The following is a 20,826-nucleotide window of genomic DNA, read 5'->3' on the forward strand; positions in this document are numbered from 1 at the left end:
TTCTACCCCAGCAAGCCAGACCTCAGAGTCAAGCCGCCCGGCTGCGAAGTATTACAGATGCTCTGAAGACGCCCCTTCCCGGTCCCGGTCTAGTTCCCCCGCATCGGGCGCCGACAGTGAGTCACTCCGAAGAGGGGAGCCAAGAAAAGGGGAGGCGCTCGCGCCTGGGGCTGGAGGTGAGCCGCAGGGCGAAATTATACACCAAGGAAGCCTCGGAAGGAAGAGGAGGGGCCACTGCGCGTGGGGAAGAGAAGGAAAAGAAGGAAGAGACGTTCGGGGAAGGCAGGGAGAGGAGGAAGGAGGAAGGCGGAGGAACAAGAAAGGGGCGCGCGCGGGGCGGGGCGGGGCGGGCCCGCGCCTCCGGGAGGGCGTGCGGGGCGGGGCGGGCCCGCGCCTCCGGGAGGGCGTGCGGCCCGCGCCTCCGGGAGGGCGTGCCCGTGCCGCCTCCGGGCGGGGCGGGGCCGCGGCGCCCGAGCTTCGGCGGGGGCTGCCGGGATCCCGGCGCCGCGCTCTCGCTCGCCGCCGGCGTGCTGCTGCGTGCGGCCCGGCTCCCCTCCGCGGGGCATGTCCGCGCTGCTCTCGCCGCACGCCCGGGGCTCCTAGCTTCTCCGGCGCTTGCTACGCTCGCGGCCCCTCACCTCGCCCCGGCGCCCGGCTCGGGCTGTGCGCGCGGACCGCCGCCGTCATGGGGCTGCAGCCCCTGGAGTTCAGCGACTGCTACCTCGACAGCCCGTGGTTCCGGGAGAGGATCCGTGCCCACGAAGCGGAGCTGGAGAGGACCAACAAGTTCATCAAAGAGCTCATCAAGGACGGCAAGAACCTCATTGCCGCGACCAAAAGTAAGCGGGGCCCCGGGGCGCGGCCAGCAGGAGCCTCTGCCGGAGGGACACCGACCGTCCCGTGCCTGGGGCCGGCAGCCGGAGGATCAGGGGATTCATCCGGCACCTCGAGGCCCTGGGTCGTTGCTTCTCGGCTCCCCGGGCAGCCGGGGGCGAGTCCCTTTCCCGCCCCTGCCCCTGCGCGGACGCCCGAGCCGGGAGCCATGCGCGTGAGCTTGCCGCCCGCCAGACCCGCCGCTCCGGCCGGGCGCCCTCGTGCCTGCGTTCTCCGCCGGACCCGCCGGCGGGCAGGTTCTCTGGCTCCCTAGAGCTGCTCTGTCTCTTCTGAAACAGACATCAATTTCACGGGTCTTGTCTCGTGATCCTTCAGAAGAACTTGCCTGAGGTTTCTTTGCAAACCTGCTGAGTTGGTCAGAAGTTCCTTAAGCCGTACCCTTTCTGTGTCTTTTTCGGATCCCCTGGGACAGTCCCGTCCCAGGCGCCTTACTATGCTAAACCCGAAAGTCCACCTGGCGTTGTGCAAATTCCTTCCCTCCTCCTGCGCCGAAGAGGGTTCAAAGATTGGGGCTTGTGAGGCTGAGCAGACAGTCTGCCCTCTAGCCCCAGCGAGCCCTACCTGCAAATAGGGAATTCCACCCCGGCCAAGCTTGACGCCTTCCAACCCTGTTCGTCTCCATCTTTTGAGCAACTCAGAAGGGGCCACAGGAAAATAAGAGATGTATCCGCATGTAGCGTCTGAAAAGAGTCTGTCTAGGAGGGAGGTGGCCTGAAATGCATGCTGAAACACTGAGTTGGTGATGCAGCTGGAAATAGAAAAAAGTTAGCTTGAGTGAGGGGCCCGGCAGCCTGAGCACACATGTGACCTATACCCCAGATGCTAGCTGCGTGTTCGCTTCTCCCTCTTAAAAAGACATACCCGTGCAGCAGACTGGGAAAAACACCCCATGTCATTGCGCCCCCACACCTCCCCACCATTCCCCATTTTGCATTAAGGAAGATGGAAACGCACTGACTGAATTGTCTTAGGTACCCAGCCCAGAGCCTGGAACAGTGCAAATTCAATGAATGAATGAGTTGAAAGAAATATGATTTCATGGGAAGAATTCAGTGAGTGAGCCATCTCTAATTTTGGAAGCAAGTCACTCAACTTCTCTGGGTGATGACCAGGGTTCGTTTCGGTTCTGTGACCTCTGTGGTGTTGCAAAATGAGGTTTGGGAATCACTTTGGGATATGTGGCTGGTGGGCTATTGGGTTGGTGACTCTCCAGTGTCTTGGCATTGAGTGTGTATGAGTTGGGATGGAGGTGGGGAGGGACTGTAAATATGTAGGTGTAAACGGAGAGAGGAGGAGGCGAAAAGGACGTGGGGTGTGTGTGTGTGTGTGTGTGCGTGTGCGTGTGCAGTGGACATGAGGAAAAGGACTCTTTGCTTTTGTAGCTTGGTCTTAACTAGTGTCGCTGGCTGGGGGAGTGTCCTTTCTCACTGGCTCTCGCAGCTCCCTCTGGCTGGAGGAGTATGAGGAGGAAGGCTTTGGCGTGGAGAGAGGCAGATGGCAAAGCCAGTTTGGCCACTGGTAGAAAGCTATTTATGTGACTGCATATTCGCTCTTCTGCCAACAGGACACACGCCTGTGTTCCAGAAGCAGCCAGTGCATCTGGGGGCCCAGCTGTCAGCCCTCCTCTCCAGAATGTAGACTTTTTGGCATTTGCAAATTGACTCCCTACTCCTTTTGATTCTTGTCCTTTACTGTAAGAAACATAACTTATGCTCATGCTCTAGAGGTCAACCAAAATTTCTTTATTTTCTCCTTCTGTGTAATTAAACCCTTTTCCAGAGAAGGACAGAAACACAGCTTTAGCTCGCATGCGTTTGGCAAGCTAGGAAGGACCTGGCCTTTGCCCAGCTTGCTCCATAAAGTTCACCTGGAGTTCATATCAAGACTAAGGTCGCAGGATGTAAGTTAGGACACCTGAATGTAATTCGCTTCACTGTTAGGGCCTGGCTGCAGGAAAATTAGGCAGGTCACTTTGGTGTTCTGTTTCTCTTGTTCTACTTCTTAGAGGCATCAGTAAGATTCTGCAGTGTTCAGCAGTGACTTGATTAGGTAATTAGAAATTATGGTCTAGGTCAATCATTGGCTTAATCAGTTGAGCTTTTCTAGAACATCTGAGTCAAGAAGTCGAGGAGAGACCTGAGACAGGGAGGAGCTATGGAAAGGGGAACAGCCCAGACTGATTGTGTTTTCTGACATTTCAAGCTTTGTTTTGCAAAAATGGCATTTTGTGCATTTTCAGATTTGTGCATTTAAGGGGCTTCTGCTTTTAATTGCCCTGTGTATTGCCTCCTGCATTCACTGAATATTTGTTGGGTTTATGTAACTTTGTTTTTGCTTTTTTTTTTTTAAATGTCTTGGTCGTTTGTGAATGCGTCATCTCTGAAAATTATGAAAACACCCCTATTACCAATATATTTCCAAATACAATAACTGACGACCAAATTGTTACTTCTGTGAAGAATGTATTGAGGCTTTGAATAATCCACAGATTATTAAAGAAGTTGGAGATGAGTTCTGTAGGGCCTGAAATTTTACTCCTGAGTTCAGTTATGTAGCCAGTCAACAAATACTTTGCATCTGCAGTTTAATATTGGGCTTGAGACACAAAGAGGAAACAACGTCGCGGCCCTTGTCCTTGAGGTTACTGTCCTGTGGTTAAATTCAGTTCAGTCTAGGAAGCACATCTGAACGCCTCTACGCATAGTGCTTCGTTTTTGAAGAAACAAAGGCTGCACAGACACACAGGTTAAAAGATTCAGAAGATTTAGGTGACAGGTTTTGTCACTTGGACAGAAACAAGAACATGTTGCAAGTTAGAGTGGAAGTTTGGGAACTCTTTGGTGTTTCAAGGAAGGAGTAGAACCTGGTCAGATTGGAAACAGCTGGGAAGAAGCCAGACTGCTGTGTCTGAGTAGGATGAGGAGACCAGTTTGGCCGGAATGGCGATTTCATTCGAGGGAGTAGAGTGAGATTGGTGGAAAGGTCAGTTTCAGATGATTGAAGCCATAGAAGTGGGCTTGGAATGTGGGCTTTATCCTATGGCGAATCACTGAGGGTTTTGCAGCAGAAGCTTGACATAATGGGAAAGAGCTGCTTTAGAGGGACGGTTTGGTGCCTGTCTATGTATGGGGGGTAATTTTGGAGATAGCAGTGGGGGTGGGGAGGAGCAGAAGAGAGGAGAGTCTGGGATCATTGATTTATGTGATGGATTTGGAGATCTTTCATTGAGTTCAATGGACTCTTTGTTTAGATGGCTTTTTTAGCCCTTTTCCTTTCACTCCTTTCTAGAATAATCAGTGTCTTCTTTCAATACAGTTTAAACTTTTGTAAGCCTTTCCTGTGATGTGTATGTAGTTTCAGATGCTTATGTTTTCCTAGCGATGTGTATTTACCATAAGCAATAAGCCTTGTATACTTTTGTCATAAAGTTTATAATTAGGCATTCTTGAGAGAATATGTTCTGTCCTAGAGGAAGCCGTGTATGTTTTCAACAGATAGTCCTTACAGTTCCTAAGCATTTATATAGCTGAGTAGAAGGCTCTTAGGAAACTCAGATTGTCTGGGCGGGGGGTGTGTGTGTGTGTAACGTGGAGGGGCCCTCATTAGCCTTCTCTCATCACAGACCTGGGGAATCGTGTGACTGGTGGCCAGAACTAGAACTCGAGTCTTTCAACTCTTGGTTTTGGTACTTCTTTTAGGCCTTGATATTTTAATGATTTTTACTTTGGTTTTCTTAGGGACATAAAAATTCTCCTTTGCTGTCTTCGTGTTTTTTGTTCCAGAGACACGGTTCACGTGGTAATTCCTTTTGGGAAAGTTTCTCAGTTTGCTATTGCATGGAAGCATAGGGAGATTTGGAGGACTTAATTTCATTTAGTAAACTTGAGCCTTAGTCTCATTTGTAAAACGGGGCTGTTGCCTATAGCCTTGAGCTTGAACCACATGTGCGAAAGTGTTTGAAAACACAAGGGTGAAGCGGTTGTGTAGGTGCTATTGTTTGCCCAGCTAACGTTTTTTTCCTCTGACAATCCAAATTTTGTTCAGATGTCTACGCTGTTTCCCAGATGACTTACAGAAAGGTGATTAGGGATAATTCTGGTTAGCCTGGCTCAGTGGTTCTCAATCCTAGTCCTGGTTGACCATTAGGATCACCTAGGGAGCAGTCAGGGTTGAGAAATGCTGACCTCTTAACACCTCAGCATGGTACACCTGTTTTCTGGGCTGGTAATTAGATGAATGAGTGATTGGTATCTCACTTCTAACCAGGGAGACCTGATAGGAAGTCTGCTGCAGATACTGGAAAAGGTTTTCTTTTTTGAGGAGATGCATAGGAAGGGTTCTCGCCCTCTGTGATGTCTGTCTGTATTGCCTGGAGCTGTGCCCGCTGTCTCGGGAGGGCGAGTAGAACCAGGATAAGGACCACTGGGGAAGAGTGGTCACTGAGTCTGCAGTTCTGATGCCGTGATGAGAGCCGCACATGGTTCTGTGCCTGCCGCCTACCCTGGCTCCCTGTCTCTTTAGTCGCTAAGTCGTGTCCGGCTCTTGCGACCCCATGGACTGTAGGCCGCCAGGCTCCTCTGTCCCTGAGATTCTCCAGGCAAAAATACTGGGGTGGGTTGCCATTTCCTTCTCCCGGGATCTTCCCGACCCAGGGATCGAACCTGGGTCTCTTGCACTGCAGGCAGTCTTTACTGACTAAGCTACAAGGGAAGCCCAACAAACTGACAAGCCAGCTTCAGTTGGGTTTTCTGCGACTTAACACTCTAACTTTTTTGTTTGTTGGTTTTTTTTGGCTGTTCCTCATGGCTTATGGGCTTCCGTGGTAGCTCAGCTGGTAAAGAATCTGCCTGCAATGCAGGAGACCCCAGTTCGATTCCTGGGTCGGGAAGATCCTCTGGAGGAGGGCATGGCAACCCACTCCAGTGTTCTTGCCTGGAGACTCCCCATGGACCGAGGAGCCTGGCGGGCTACAGTCCGTGGGGTCGCAAAGAATCGGATACGACTGAGTGACTAAGCACAGCAGAGTACATGTCTTGCAGGATTTTAGTTCCCCAACCAGGGATTGAACCTGGATCCTAACTAAGCATTGAAAGCGTGGATTCCTAACTGCTGGACCACCAGGGAATTTCCAGCTTCCTGATTTTGATGAAGTGGGATAACTGTAAATTTTGGACTGATGCTCTGATTAAGTGGAATTTAGAGAGGCCTGGAAGTAAAATGCTATTTAAAAAGTTAATAAATTAAATATAATTTTACCCTGAACGGAGGATACTCATCTGTGTTTTTTGCCCCAAAGGAACTACTGTGGATCCCCTACAGTTCAGGGCATCAGTTGGGGGTAAGTCTTAAACTCTCACTTGGGGTTTTACTAGTGGACTGGTCTCTAGTGCTAGGGTAGACTTGCCATGAAAAGTATTCCTATCGGTCTTGATCTGGAATGTGGACCCAAACAGGCTTTAAAGGCTTTCAATGCTTTACTCACTGCAGAGGTGGTCCTTGTCTCCATTTAGAGTGGTGGTTTGGTGGTTTAGTCGCTAAGTCGTGTCTGACTCTTGCGGCCCCCTGGACTGCAGCCCACCAGGCTCTTCTGTCCATGGGATTTTCCAGGCAAGGATACTGGAGTGGGTTGCCATTTCATTCTCCAAGGGATCTTCCCCATCCGGGAATCGAACCCAGGTCTCCTGCATCGCAGGCAGATTCTTTACCGACTGAGCTATTTAGCGCAGTTCCTATTAATACTTAGCGCCCTCCACCACCCTGTTTGTGTGGAACGTCTGCCTGGTCAGTGAGTCATCTGCTGCTCTGGGTCTTCCTGCCGAACTGCTTTTTCCCTGCCCTCCCATTTGCTGCCTTCCACTGAGCTTCCTTTGACCACCTCCTCTTCACTGTCTTTTTGGGGGACTTCCGGAAGAGGGAGAAGGCGGAGGAGGACGTTCTTGTGTGTTAATTTTTACCGTGGCTGATGAGAGAGTATAGTATAGGAGATTGAGAGCATGGCTAAGGCGCTGCCACTCATTCACCCTATAGTCCTGTTGGTTAGCTTTTCTGTGTCTGTGCTGTCATCCATAAAATGGAGATGCTGAGACTTCCCCGGCAGTCCGGTGGTTAAGACTCCCTGCTTACACTGCATGGTGCACGGGTTCAACCCCTGGTCAGCGCACTAAGATCCCACATGCCGCAGGTCATGATCAGGAGGTGAAAAGAACATGGAGAGTGTTTCACACAAGCTCTCAAACGTGAACAGTTATGATGTATTGTCTAATTTGCAGGTTTTAGTATGCAGGCTGTTTTCTTGCCCCCCAGAATGGCTGCTCTGGCCCAGAGATGAGCATTCAATCTTTAGTGCCCATTATCCCTAAGAACGTATTGGTCCAAATCATTGTGAGCAGTGACCAAGAAGAAAGACTCCATGGTCAAAGGCTGGTAAGGCTTCCAAAGTTTGAATGGCGCTCAGGATGCTAAGAAATCTGGCAGGTTGTGAGTAGATGAATCAAAGCTAAGTAGCGTCTTGGGAGAGTATGTCCCAGAATGTGCTTGTTTCCCAGAGGCCTGAGGGTGATGTGGAAGGTGTCACTAAGAATGTTGGTAATCTCGCCCAGTTGTCTGCAACTAAGGCTCAGGCAGCCCCAGGCCTGCCATCCAGGGGATTGATAAGACAGAGCCCAGGCCAAGAAGAGCTCTGCTTGAGAAGATAGGATAACATCGTCAGAGGTCGGAGCCTGCAGGTCCTTGAAAACCACAATGATGTCTTCAGAGGATATTCATCTTAGTGTCTAATGTGCAGGAGACCCTAACAATTTAGTGGACAGTGTGTGTGTTTGCTGTGGGAAATCCACCAGGATTATACAGGGCGGCCAGAGACAGTCTGGAGGAGTTGTTACATAACCTCTTTTCTGCCAAACGATACTCCCAGTCCCCTGGACAGATTTCCAAAGAAGCTGTTTTGAATTCTGACTCCAATAGCTATTTATCACCTTTTGGTTTTGTGTATTTTTGGGGGAGAGGTTGAGAGGCAAGAATTATGAAGGAGATACCAGTACTGTGCGGTCCTCTGGGTACTGTGAGTTGTGCTGACGGGATTGCTGGCTGTGTGTGGTCATGAATAGGCCCGCGTGTTTACCTCTGACCGGGGGGCTTCCCTGGTGGCTCAGAGGGCAAAGACTCTGTCTGCAATGCAGGAGACCCGGGTTCAGTCCCTGGGTCAGGAAGATCCCCTGGAGAAGGGAATGGCTACCCACTCCAGTATTCTTGCCTGGAGAATCCCATGGGCAGAGGAGCCTGGCGGGCTGCATAGGGTCACAAAGAGTCAGACACGACTGAGTGACTAACACTGTCGCTTTCCGTCTGACCGTAGTTAATATCATATGGTGTCTGTTGTCACCTTTTAAAAGTTTAATGTTGGAAATGTAGCTATGAACTCACTGCTTTCTGGGATTCAGCATTACCTTGTATTGCCTTTGATTTTTCTACAACTTGTTTAGAGAAAACTTGTCAAGTTGGCTTTCTTCTGGATTGTAGGAGAGTGTTTAGGTATTTGTAGATTATGATTCTCATTGACTGTCTTGGATGATTTTTGCTCGGTTCCTTTTTTTTTTTTTCCCATATTATTTATTTTTGACTGCGCTGGGTCTTCGTTTCTGCACAGTTTCTCTCTCGCGACGCGTGGCTTCTCTTATTGTAGAGCACAGATTCCAGGCGTGCCAGCCTCAGCAGTTTGGTTACTAGGTTACTTTAATGGAATTACATATCAGACACTAATAGGCAGTTTACAACTTCAATCAAAAACTGTTATTTAAAATGAATGTCATTTAAATGATTTTAACCATAGGTGCTAACCTTTATTGAGCATTTACAGTTTGGTTTACTTTGTGATAAATTCTCTTTATTTATTGTGAAAACTTCCTCAGTGAGGTATGTTGTTATTTACCCCCTGTTACAGATTTGGAAACTGAATTTAGTGAGGTTAACAGCTTGTTCCAGTCACACCATTTGTCAGTGGTGGGGCTGGAATGTGAACCCACATTTTTCGGACTCCAAAACCCTGAACCCAGTAGTAAACTGTCTCTCTAAAGCGGTGTAACTGCAGTCTTCTCTTAGGAGAAGTTACTACAGTAAGACCTGCTTATCTGGCAAGTGTATATATTTCACGGTCCAGTTAGGAGACTATGCTTATTATTTCAGCCCAAGGACCATGATTTGAAATTTAAGGCCACCGGGGATGGCTACTGTAAGTAAAACTGATTGTTTAATTTATGTGATAAGTGTAGATATTCAGAGATGGGGTTGATTTAGGATCAATTGCTAGTTGCAGATGTCCACTCAAAAAAGTATCATTTTCTTCCTTCATTCTCTCTCCCTGCCTCTTAATCTCCATCTCTTCCCTTCTCTTAGTATCTCTTTTCCTCTCCATTTCTCACTCCAGCTTTTAGAAGAGTAAATTTTAACTTTGTCATAACAAAATTGTTATATGTATATACATATGTTTATGTGTGTATATACAAGTATATGGGCTTCCCTGGTAGAGAATTCGCCTGCAGCGTGGGAGACCTGGGTTTGATCCCTGGGTTGGGAAGATCCCCTGGAGAAGGGCATGGCAACCCACTCTAGTAGTCTTGCCTGGAGAATCCCCATGGGCAGAGGAGCCTGGTGGCTGCAGTCCATGGGGTTGAAAAGAGGTGGACACGACTGGGCGACTAAGCACTGCACACACATATGTATTTATGTGTGTGTATCTATATTGTTTGGCCACACCACTGGGCTTGCAGGATCTTAGTTCCCTGACCAGGGATTGAACCCTCAGCAGTGAAAGTGTGGAGTCCTAATCACTGGACTGTCAGGGAAGTCCTTTGTTCTCATATTTTAGTATTAGGCTTTTTCCTTTGCAAAAATGTTGAGTGAGTTTAGAACTGTAAAGTGATACAGAGAATCTCATACTAAACCTCTCTGTATTTGCCTTTCAGCTTTGAAATAAAAGCTTCCTGTCTGCCTCTTCCCAATGGCACACTTTCCCTGAAGAGGTGCAACTGTCTCAAATCTGGCATACATTATTCCCAGGTATTTTAGCTCATTATTGACTGGAGGATTTTTTCGGAAACTAATGCCTGTGGCCATCGATTTGTTATGTAAGTGATATTGTTATGTTTCCGATCAATAATGTTCTGGTAACAAAAGACGTATTAATACGTTTCCAGTCAATAATGTGTTAATACATTTGCACACATCCCCAAGTAAAAGATAGTATGTTTTGCGTGGCTTAGACATCATATAATAGATTCATACTGCATGTGTTCATGTGTGCTCAGCTGTGTCCAACTCTTTGCAACCCTATGGACTGTAGCCCGCCAGGCTCCTCTGTCCGTGGAATTCTCCCAGCAAGAATACTGAAGTGAGTTGCTGTTTCCTTCTCTAGGGATCTTCCTGACCCAGGAATTGAACCCTGTGTCTTTTTCATCTCCTACATTGCCAGGTGAATTCTTTACCACTGCACCACCCGGGAAGCCCATATGGGTTCTTCTGCAACTTTTTTCCCCTTGACATCCTATCTGTGAGATTTATCCACGTGGATACATGTAGCTCCATTACATTGAGTTTGACCTTTTTCCTAAAAGTGGCATTTAAAAAGACTTGGTTAGTTGATGTTATGGATACTCTATAAATAAGGTGTTTTATGATGTACCTTATTTACATGCAGTTTTGAGATTGTAAGACAATATATTTGGATAATTTATTCAGTATGAAAGCCGTGTTGTTATTTTTATAAACTTTAGAACACCAGCTCTGGGTGGTCCAGTGGTGGGACTCTGTGCTCCTAATGCAGAGGGCCTGGGTTCAATATCTGGTCAGGGCAGTAAGATCCCACATGCTGTGACTAAGACCCATGTAGCCAAATGAATTAAAAAAAAATCCAAACACTAACTCTGATAACCAGTAGATAACGAATTCATGAATTTTAAAGATATTTAATAAAATTTCTCTTTGATATTTAATGTTACCAGCTTGGCATGGGCAATCAGAACAAATTAGTTTAAATTTCAGGATTGGAAAAACTAACTGGCCTGAGTCACACAAAATCTTCAAGGGCCTTTTTGCCTCACTGAAATTAGATTTCCAGTATTAGCATGTTAAAAAAAAATGATCATCTTCATAAACACAGTGCTCTTTAAGTACTCTGGAAACTGTCAGTCTGGTTAGGTCAGATGAACATGATTTTTAAGGCAGGGATTGGTTGGTGTTTTGATAGGCCTCTGTGCAAACAGCCTGTTTATTTAATTACCCTAATGTAGGAAATGTAGGGACATAATTTATAGACTTGCCAGGGGGATGCTTTTCTAATTAGAAAGCTTTGACATCCTTCTCTTTAAATAAACAGGAACACTGAAAAAAAAAAAACCCTGACACATGACATTTTAAGAGCAGGCATCTCTTTAAGTCTCAAGATCTGCTGGGATTGCTGCTGCAATGCTGCTGCTAGGCCTGCCTCCCTGGTCAGACTAGAATTTCCTCCCCATGCTTTCTGAGGAAGATGTTAATCTTGTGCCACTTAATATTTCAATGGGGAGTGTGAGTTTTCCTTCCTTGCTGCCCGGTTCACCTGCAGGCACTGTCTGCCCTTTGCTCCGAGGTTCCATCACCTTCTGGTAGCGGACAAGTCACGATTGGATATGTGACTGGAGGAAAAATCAGTTTGGCCAGAGTGATGTCACCTCTGGCCTGAATACTGGGTATATTTAGGACTCTTATTAAGAATGTGCTTTTAAAAACATTCTCTGACTATAAACTTAGCTCCACCACTGATGAGGTGACCTTGGGCAAGTTACTGAAACCCTCAGTGGCTAGTTTTCTGTTTGTTGGTAAAATGGAGATACCAACAACAACTACCTCAAGGGATAGTGATATTTAATCCTCAAGTTACTTTTGAAAGATCTGAGAGCTCTGCCTGGCCCGTGGTAGGTACTGTGTCATCCCCATCGTCCCCCTGCTTCCCACCATCATCATCATTGTTGGAAGATGACTTCCTTTGGCTGAACTTGAATATGGTTGTGGCTTTACCCGTAGTAACAGTGGAAATCATCTGTGAACACATGTTCGTTTCTGTCTTTGAGGCTCATGATATTTTGAAATGCAGGGCTGATACAGGCTTCTCATTTATTAAGCAGGAGAAACCTTCTGTAACAGGTTGTTGAAATCCAGCATATTACTGAAGATCTTGGCTTGAAAGTTTTGGAAGCAAAGCCAACAACAGGGGAGCAGAGTGTCATCGACATGTCATTTCTTATGTTTGAGAACCTGGCAGATAGTACTTCTATTACTCTGACAGATGGTTCTGTGTTTCTTTTGTGAAATGCAGGTCATAGGCAGCCCAGCCAAAATGTTAAGGATCATGATGTTTGAAGTCAGATCCATTTACTATGTGACTTTGGGCGACTTTGCTTAACTTCTTTGTGCCTTCATTTCCTCATCTGTCAAACATGGATAGTAATTTTATCTCCCTGAATGTTGCTAAGATTAATTATTTGTAAAATGCTTAAAAAAACAGCCTGGTCTATAGTGAGCCCTATATGTGTTTTCTAAGTCTAGGAAAAAAATTTAAACATCTGTTTACTATTATCACTATAATTTCATATATGATAGTGGAAGAGGGGTGTCATCTGAAGCCACTGAACTCAACTTTTGTGGGGTTAGTTGCTAGAGGGTTAGCAGTAAAGAGACCTGGTATATCTGTGCAGAAGTTAGAGTTCTCATAGGGGAGATAGATTAATTAAGGAGCGTCATTAACACTGCTGAGTGAGAATGGAGAATGGGGTGCTGTGGCCATAGTTAATAGGACTAACTGGTTGAGGGGGTCAAGGAAGCCTTCAAGAAATCAGAAACTTCTCAGAGACGTCCCTAGTGGTCCAGTGGTTAAGACTCTGGTCTTCCACTGCAGGGGGATATGACCTTGATCCCTGGTTGGAGAGATAAGATCCTACATATGCAAGGTGCAGCCTATAAAAAAACAACAAGAAAGAAGTTGGTAACTTCTACGCTGAGACCAGAAGGAGGTCTATGCTGCGGGTCGGGAAGAAGGAGTGAAATGCAGGCGGTGGCCTGGAGGCAGGAGCGAGCATGTTGGTGTGGCTACAGGAACAGCACAGATGGGGTGGGGCCTGGAGGTGGGGATGGGGGTGCGGGTGGGGGGAACCTCTGTGGGCTGGGGAGCAGGAATGGGGGCTAGAGTTGGGGAGCAAGGGCGGGAAGGGTCTGGTGAAGCAGGTCAGGGACTTCAGACCCTTTATTCAAAGGACTGTGGAAAGCCATGGTGACATCTTGAGCAGGGGATCAGCCACATTTGAGTTGCATCTTAGACAAGTTTTGGAAGCCTGCAACCGGGAGAATGGATTTGAGGACCGCAGGCCTGGAGGGTGGGTGCTCACTCATCCAGGCCAAAGACTTTGGTGGATGAGGCAGGCTATTAAGGAGTCAGGATTGTGGGGCTTTGGTGGGTGCTTGGGTGTGGGGGCTGAGGAAGGATGCATCGGAGATGACTCCTAGGTGCCTGGCCTGGGCAGTGAGGGCTGTGTGCTGAAGTGGGCCAGCCAGAGGAACGGGTTTGGTGGGAACGAGGAGGTGTTCGTGGTTCAGGCTGCGGAGGCGGAGGTGCTTCCGGGTTCTCCTCTGGCTGTGCTTGGGAGGTATTTATTTCTTTTATGAGTGCGTATTGCAGAACATCTACCTCTGCTTTATTGACTATGCCAAAGCCTTTGACTGTGTGGATCACAACAAACTCTGGAAAATTCTTAAAGAGGTGGGAATACCAGACCACCTGACCTGCCTCCTGAGAAATCTGTATGCAGGTCAGGAAGCAGTTAGAACTGGACATGGAACAACAGACTGGTTCCAAATTGGGAAAGGAGTACGTCAAGGCTGTATATCGTCACTGTGCTTATTTAACTTCTATGCAGAGTACATCATGAGAAATGCTGGGCTGGATGAAGCACAAGCTGGAATCAAGATTGCCAGGAGAAATATCAATAACCTCAGATATGCAGATGACACCACCCTTATGGCAGAAAGCAAAGAAGAACTAAAGAGCCTCGTGATGAAGGTGAAAGAGGAGAGTGAAAAAGTTGGCTTAAAACTCAACATTCAGAAAACTAAGATCTTGGCATCTGGTCCCATCACTTCATGGCAAATAGGTGGGGAAACAGTGAGAGACTTTATATTTTTGTGCTCTAAAATCACTGCAGATAGTGACTGCAGCCATGAAATTAAAAGATGCCTGCTCCTTGGAAAGAAAGTTATGACCAACCTAGACAGCATATTGAAAAACAGAGACATTATTTTGCCAACAAAGGTCCATCTAGTCAAAGCTATGGTTTTTCCAGTAGTTGTGTGAGAGTTGGACTATAAGGAAAGCTGAACACTGAAGAATTGATGCTTTTGAACTGTGGTGTTGGAGAAGACTCTTGAGAGTCCCATGGATTGCAAGGAGATCCAAACCAGTCCATCCTAAAGGAAATCAGTCCTGAATATTCATTGGAAGGACTGATGTTGGATCTGAAACTCAAATACTTTGACCACCTGATGCAAAGAGCTGACCTATTGGAAAAGACCCTGTTGCTGGGAAAGATTGAGGGCAGGAGGAGAAGGACGACAGAGGATGAGATGGTTGGATGGCTTCACTGACTCAAAGCATATGAGTTTGAGTAAGCTCTGGGGGTTGGTGATGGACAGGGAGGCCTGGCACGCTGCAGTGGGGTCGCAAAGAGTCGGACATGACTGAGCAACTGAACTGATTGCAGAACAGGGAACATAGCTGAAGAGACTGAAGACATAGCATCGAGATAGGAAATGATACTGGGCAACTGGATCGCAAACCTGCTGGAGAGAAAATGTGGAGGAAGAGGCAGGGTGGCTCAGGGCAGGTCCTGGAGAATGGAACTTAAAAAAAAAAATTGTTTGGCTGTGCTAGGTTTTAGTTGCGGCATGTTAGATCTAGTTCTCTGACCAGGGATTGAACCCAGGCCCCCTGCATTGGGAGCTTGGAGATTTAGCCACTGGACTACCAGGGAAGTCCTGAGAATGGAATTTCTAAGAAGTGGGTAGAAGAGGCTGAGAAAGACATTTGAGACTAGCAGCCATTGAGAGGGAGGGAGTGGGTGGAAAAGCCCAGACAGGGTTGCACAAGGAGAAGGGTAGTTTTAGAAAGTAGGAGGGAGTAGACAAGGTCATGCTATGGAGAGGTCAGGTCCTAGGAGCCCAGGTGATGCTGTGTTAGCAAGATAGCAGTCATTGATGCTCCTGTGTACGAGACAGCTAAGTAACGATGACTGCAGGAGAGCATGAGAACTCTGCAATCACCCGTATGGAAACAGAGTCTGAGAAAGAGTAGATGTGTGTAAAGCTGATTCACTTTTCTGAAACCAGCACAACAGTGTCAATCAACTATACTCCAATAAAAACTTCTAAGAAAACAACAACAGCAATTTTTTTTTAAGTTTTTTATTTTTGCTGTGCTGCGTCTTAGTTGCAACATGCGGGATGGTTTTAGTTGTGGCATGTGGGATCTAGTTCCCTGGGCAGGGACCGAACCTGAGCCCTCTGAGTTTGGAGCGTGGAGTCTTAGCCACTGGACTATCAAGGAAGTTCCAGTCGATGGGATTTGAACATGCCCATTGAAGTGTCCAGCAGAGGAGAGGAGATGGAAGGGTCCGTGGATATTCCAGCAAGTACAGTGCTTCTGAACAGTATAGAAGTTGGGCTTCAGATTCTAGGTGAAGGGGGGACACATCTACTTCAGTAACAGAAAGGGTAGAAATGATGGGTGCAGACCCAGCTCCATTTGTAGGTTTGTGTCAGGACATTGAGGAAATGACGAACTGATGGATATATGTTCTCTGTGAGGTAGACGGCAAGATGGTTTCGGTAATGAATTGTGTTTTAATTTTCCCCCACCACATTCTATTTGTCTTTAATAGATAATGCACAACTTGTAAAAATTTTGTCTCTTTGAACCTGGGTATGATGGAATAAAGTTGTTAAACTGAGGAGACGTGATGAGAGGTGGGCGGGGAGAAAACAGTAGGAATAAGATGTCTAGAAAAACAGTCCTCAAGACATCAGGACATGTGTCTGTTTCAGAGTTCTGTTGGCACCTCAGGTTGAGTCCTTCATTCAAGCACTCTTTAATTTTTTTTAACACGCTATTGACCTGGGGACTTTTGCAGAAAGTGATTCCTGTGGCTGGTGATTTGTTATGTAAGTGACTATTGATATATCTCTGGTCAATAACGTTCAGGTAACAAAAGACATTTTAATATGTCTCTGGTTAATGAGTTGCTAAGCAGTCAGTGGAGATGCATTTTTTTCTTTTTCACTGAGGACCACTGCTGATGTTTCGGTGTGATCGCAATGGAGTCATGCTGGTTCATTTTGAATGTCTGCAGAGAAGAAATTTCTCTTGGCAACATTGGAGAGGAGATTCTAGGACTTCAGGCTCAGAAGAGAACCTGTAAGAGTTAAAGGTTGTAGTCAGTATCAGTGATCGTAGCATTTCTTTTCTAGTTAGCTGCTTGCTGCTGCTAAGTCACTTCAGTCGTGTCTGACTCTGTGTGACCCCATAGACATCCCCCGTCCCTGGGATTCTCCAGGCAAGAACACTGGAGTGGGTTGTCATTTCCTTCTCCAATGCATGAAAGTGAAAAGTGAAAGTGGAGTCGATCAGTCGTATCCGACTCTTAGCGACCCCATAGACCGCAGCCTACCAGGCTCCTCCATCCATGGGATTTTCCAGGCAAGAGTACTGGAGTGGGTTGCCATTGCCTTCTCCAAGTTAACTGCTTAGTTAGGTTCTAACTAGTTTAAGAAACAATCCATGGCCATCCTCTTCCCTCAGGCCCCAGATGAACAGACTCTGGGCACCCGGTACCTTGGGAAACGTGGAGACTTTCAGGTTCTTCAGTGGGAAGACTTCTAGGACTTGGTGAAGTTCATTGCCTGTGCCCCTAGGGCTAGAGTTGGTGGTTTGTTCTTGTGTAAAGCAGTAGGATAGGGTTCTGATTAATTTTTTTTTTTTCTTTTCTTGACAGTTCAGAATTTTGGCATAAAACATGCTGTGTATCCTCATGTGTTGCCTTCAATAGCAAGTGAGAAACCCAACTAAAATCAGCTGAAGCAAAAAAAGACTTTCTGACTCATGTGAGCCAAGTCTCAGGAGTGGGGCTGCTTTAGATACATAGGCAGCCAAGGGTTCAGGCAATGTCATCAGGTCTTTCTCTTTGCATCCGAGCACTTGCTGCAGTTGGCTTGACCCCAGTGGGTGCTCTTTCCAAAGTGGTGATAGCTTAAGGTTACTTGCTACTTACTTAAGCAACTTTTTAGAAGAGATTTATTTCTTTATTGGCTGTGATGAGTCTTCATTGTTGCACGCAGGCTTTCTCTGGGTGAGGTGAGTGCAGGCCACTCTTCTTAGAGTGCACAGGCTTCTGGGGGTGGCCTCCCTGTTGCAGAGCACAGTCTGTAGGTTCAGGGGCTTCAGTAGCTGGAGCTCGTGGGTTCAGTAGCTGTGTTGCATGGGTTTAGCTACCCTGTGGCTTGTGGGATCTTCTGGGACCAGGGGTAGCACGGGTGTCCTTTGCATTGCAAGGCAGGGCGAATTCTGAGTCACTGGACCACCAGGGAAGCCTCTGCTTCCTTTCTCATTGCTCTGGGGGTTCCAGAGAACAATGCCTTCTTTTCCTTAGGGCAGTTGTTCTCAAACAGATGGTTTTGTGATGCCCTGGAGACATTTTTGTTGTCATAATTGGCATAGATGGCTGCTGGCATCTAATGTGTAGAGGCCAATGATGCCCTGAGGCTGGAATAGCCTTTGATGCACAGGGCCTACTGCCCCTGATCTGCCCACCCCCGCCCCAAGAGCTATCTAGCTCAGAGCTGCTTGCACTGAGGTTGAGAGAGAGACCATGTATTATCTCTATCAGGATGCTTTTGGGCATAAAGTTCCGCCAGTCCAATAGGCATGAACTGATCTTGTCCTAGGTGAACCTGAGGATGTGGTTGCCTTTCCTGAAGGCCCTGTCTCTCCTGGGTCACTTGTCCAGCCTGGAGCCATCGCTTGGTGTGGCTGGTGGGACACCTTGGCCAGCCTGAATCCCATACCTACCAGTGGGGAGAAGCAGGTGACCAGTGGTGATCTGCTTCACCAGAACTTCATGGGTCCTAATGAGAGATGTGCAGATCATAGGAAAAAGCTCTGATGTCCAGTGTGCAAGAGTATATGCATTTTCTAGAAGCTTTCTAAGTTCTTTTTTTCTTTTTATTTTTGTTGTAGTTGATTTACAATGTTAGTTTTAGGTGTACAGCAAAATCTTTCAGTTATATGTGTATATGTATATATTTTAGATTCTTTTCCCTCATAGGTTATTACAGAATATTGAGTATAGTTCCTTGTGCTGTTACAGTAGGTTCTTGTTGGGAACGTGCGTCTCGGAAAGTATCTTTACTAGACCTGGTTTTTCTGGGCCTAAGGGTGTGTGGCAAAGGGCTCTGAGATTAGGGAGTCAGGATAAGAATGGCTTCTCTTTTTCCACGTTGCTTGGTTGATTCATTTTTAACTAAAATAGAGAAGGATGGGAGAGATGAGGGTGGAAGCAAAGACTCTGGTCTGTGTAGCTCCTCTGGATACAAAATCAAGGTTGTTGATTCTCTGCTGTGCTGGCTGGCTGTGCTGGGCAGTATTTAATCTCTGAGCTCTGGAGTAGCTCAGACACTCGCGGTCATTGTGGGAAAGCTGAAAGTAGTTACCGTTGATAACATCTTGTTAGAGTCCAGGGAAACATTTTACAAGTTAAATAGTGATTTTTCTGGCTTTGTTTAGATTTCTGACACTCATAGTGTTCTTGTTTAGTTTTGGAGAAGCTATTGTTAAAAAAAAAAAATAAAACTGATCTTTGTGAGTGTAATTCATCTGGCAGAAGGATTGAGTAATTTTATGTTCTTTTTTCCTTTTTAAACAAACAAAATTCTTGAAGAGAAATGAGGGCAGATTTTAAAAACTTCTGATTTTCCGTATTCCTGGCTTAATTTTAATTTTGAAACCATTTGAGAAATCCTGTAAACACCTAGAAAAGTTGTCCAAATAAATTTATTTTCTTTTGAAATTGTGTGCTAGTCCCTGGAAATACTTTCCTTGTCTCTGGTTTACTGTGTGTGCTGCTTAGTATTGAAAAGAATTTGAAAGTAGGTACGTGACCTATTGGGGCTGTTTTCTTAGTAGTCCAGGGGAGTTGAGATGGTTAAATGTTTATGATGTGAACTCTGAAATCTTTTATAATTGACTGCTCTGTCTTAATGGACATTGTCTAAAGGGCTTGCAAATTACCCTGGTCAGGAGCAGTCCCACATCCACAAACCGGATGTGTCACTTAACCACAGATGAGTTTTTTGGTTGTTCTGGGACGGTTCAGTGCTTTTGACAGTGTCTCGGGGACTGATTTATCTTGACACACTCATCAGACAAAAAGGGTTTTTAAAAGTGCTCCTCTGTCCAGAGACAAAGAGGCAACATTGTAAAGACCTTCACATTTTGTGACTGGGAAGCTTGCATTTCCCAAAGTGTTAAAGCTGTAAGCGGAGTTTCCAGTTGAGGCATTTCCTCAGTGTGATGTCTGGTGAGAGCATAGCTGGGGGGTGGTGGTGGGGGAGTGGAGAGGACTGGGTTCCATGGTGGGAGCTAGTGTGTTGGGGAGCATTTGACCTGTGGAAGGTGTGGAAGGGCACGGTGGAGCGAAGCCTGCTAGATTGTGGCATGGTTAATGCCTGTGAACCCAAACCCAGAGTTTACATTAGGAAGAAAAGATGGAATGGAGTGGAATGAATGCACATTCAACTCTATGGGCTTACATGATGTGTGTGTGTGTGTAATCTAATCACTGTTTCAGTTCAGTTCAGTCGCTCAGTCGTGTCTGACTCTTTGTGACCCCATGAGTCGCAGCACGCCAGGCCTCCCTGTCCATCACCAACTCCCGGAGTTTACGAGTCGGTGATGCCATCCAGCCATCTCATCCTCTGTCATCCCCTTCTCCTCCTGCCCCCAATCCCTCCCAGCATCAGGGTCTTTTCCAGTGAGTCAACTTTTTGCATGAGGTGGCCAAAGTATTGGAGTTTCAGCTTCAGCATCAGTCCTGAATTAAAATCACTTGTTAGATGTGACTAAACAAGAGGGATCAGTGATGGTTCCCTTATTCACTCCCAACCCATTTTTTTTGTGTGTGTGTGACTGTCCGTTACATTTTTAAAATTGAAATACAGTTGATTTACAGTGTGTTTCAGGTATACAGTGAAGTGATTCAATTGTATCAGATTCTTTTCCATGATGGTTTATTACTGGATATTGAGTATAGTTCCCTGTGCTATACAGTAAACCTTTGCTGGTTTTCTGTTTTATGTATAGTAGTATGTATCTTATTAATCCCATGCTGCTAATTTATGCCATCCCCTTCTTCTTTGGTAACCATAGCTTTGTTTTCTGTGTTTGTAAGTCTTATTTCTGTTTTGTAAATAAATTCATTTGTGTCTTTTAGTTTTTTTTTGGTTCCATGTATAAGTGATACATTTGTCTTTCTCAGTTTGGCTTCATTCACATGATAATCTCCAGGTCCATCCATGCTGGTGCAAATGGCATTCTTTATTTTTTATCATCTGAGTGATATTCTGTAGTGTAAATGTGCCGCATCTTTATCCATTCATATCTGTCGATGGACATTTTGGTTGCTTCCCTGTCTTGGCTGCTGTAAATAACGTGATAATCCATTTTTATCCCTTGCTGCTGCTGTTTAGTTGCCCACTTGTGTCCGACTCCTTGTTACCCCATGAACCATACCCTGACAGGCTCCTGTGTCCACGGGATTTTCCAGGGAAGAATACTGGAGTGCCATTTCCTTCTCCAGAGGATCT

The 20,826-nt window shown here is 46.3% G+C and overlaps 1 protein-coding gene across 3 annotated transcripts in view; it reads left to right on the forward strand.

Moving 5' to 3' along the window:
* Positions 1-454: 454 nt before the first annotated feature.
* The window catches only part of ARHGAP10 (Rho GTPase activating protein 10), a 357,872-nt gene continuing 337,500 nt past the window's right edge, over positions 455-20,826 (forward strand). For 2 of the 3 annotated variants that reach the window (XM_065904301.1, XM_065904302.1), the window contains exon 1: positions 455-839. In XM_065904301.1, the coding sequence (XP_065760373.1) occupies positions 686-839 (154 nt within the window). In that variant the 5' untranslated portion in view covers positions 455-685. The remainder of the gene's footprint in view (positions 840-20,826) is intronic. The other variant, XM_065904299.1, reaches the window with a different exon arrangement.

This window comes from Muntiacus reevesi, chromosome 13, assembly GCF_963930625.1.
Source record: "Muntiacus reevesi chromosome 13, mMunRee1.1, whole genome shotgun sequence".
Taxonomy (NCBI): Eukaryota; Metazoa; Chordata; class Mammalia; order Artiodactyla; family Cervidae; genus Muntiacus; species Muntiacus reevesi.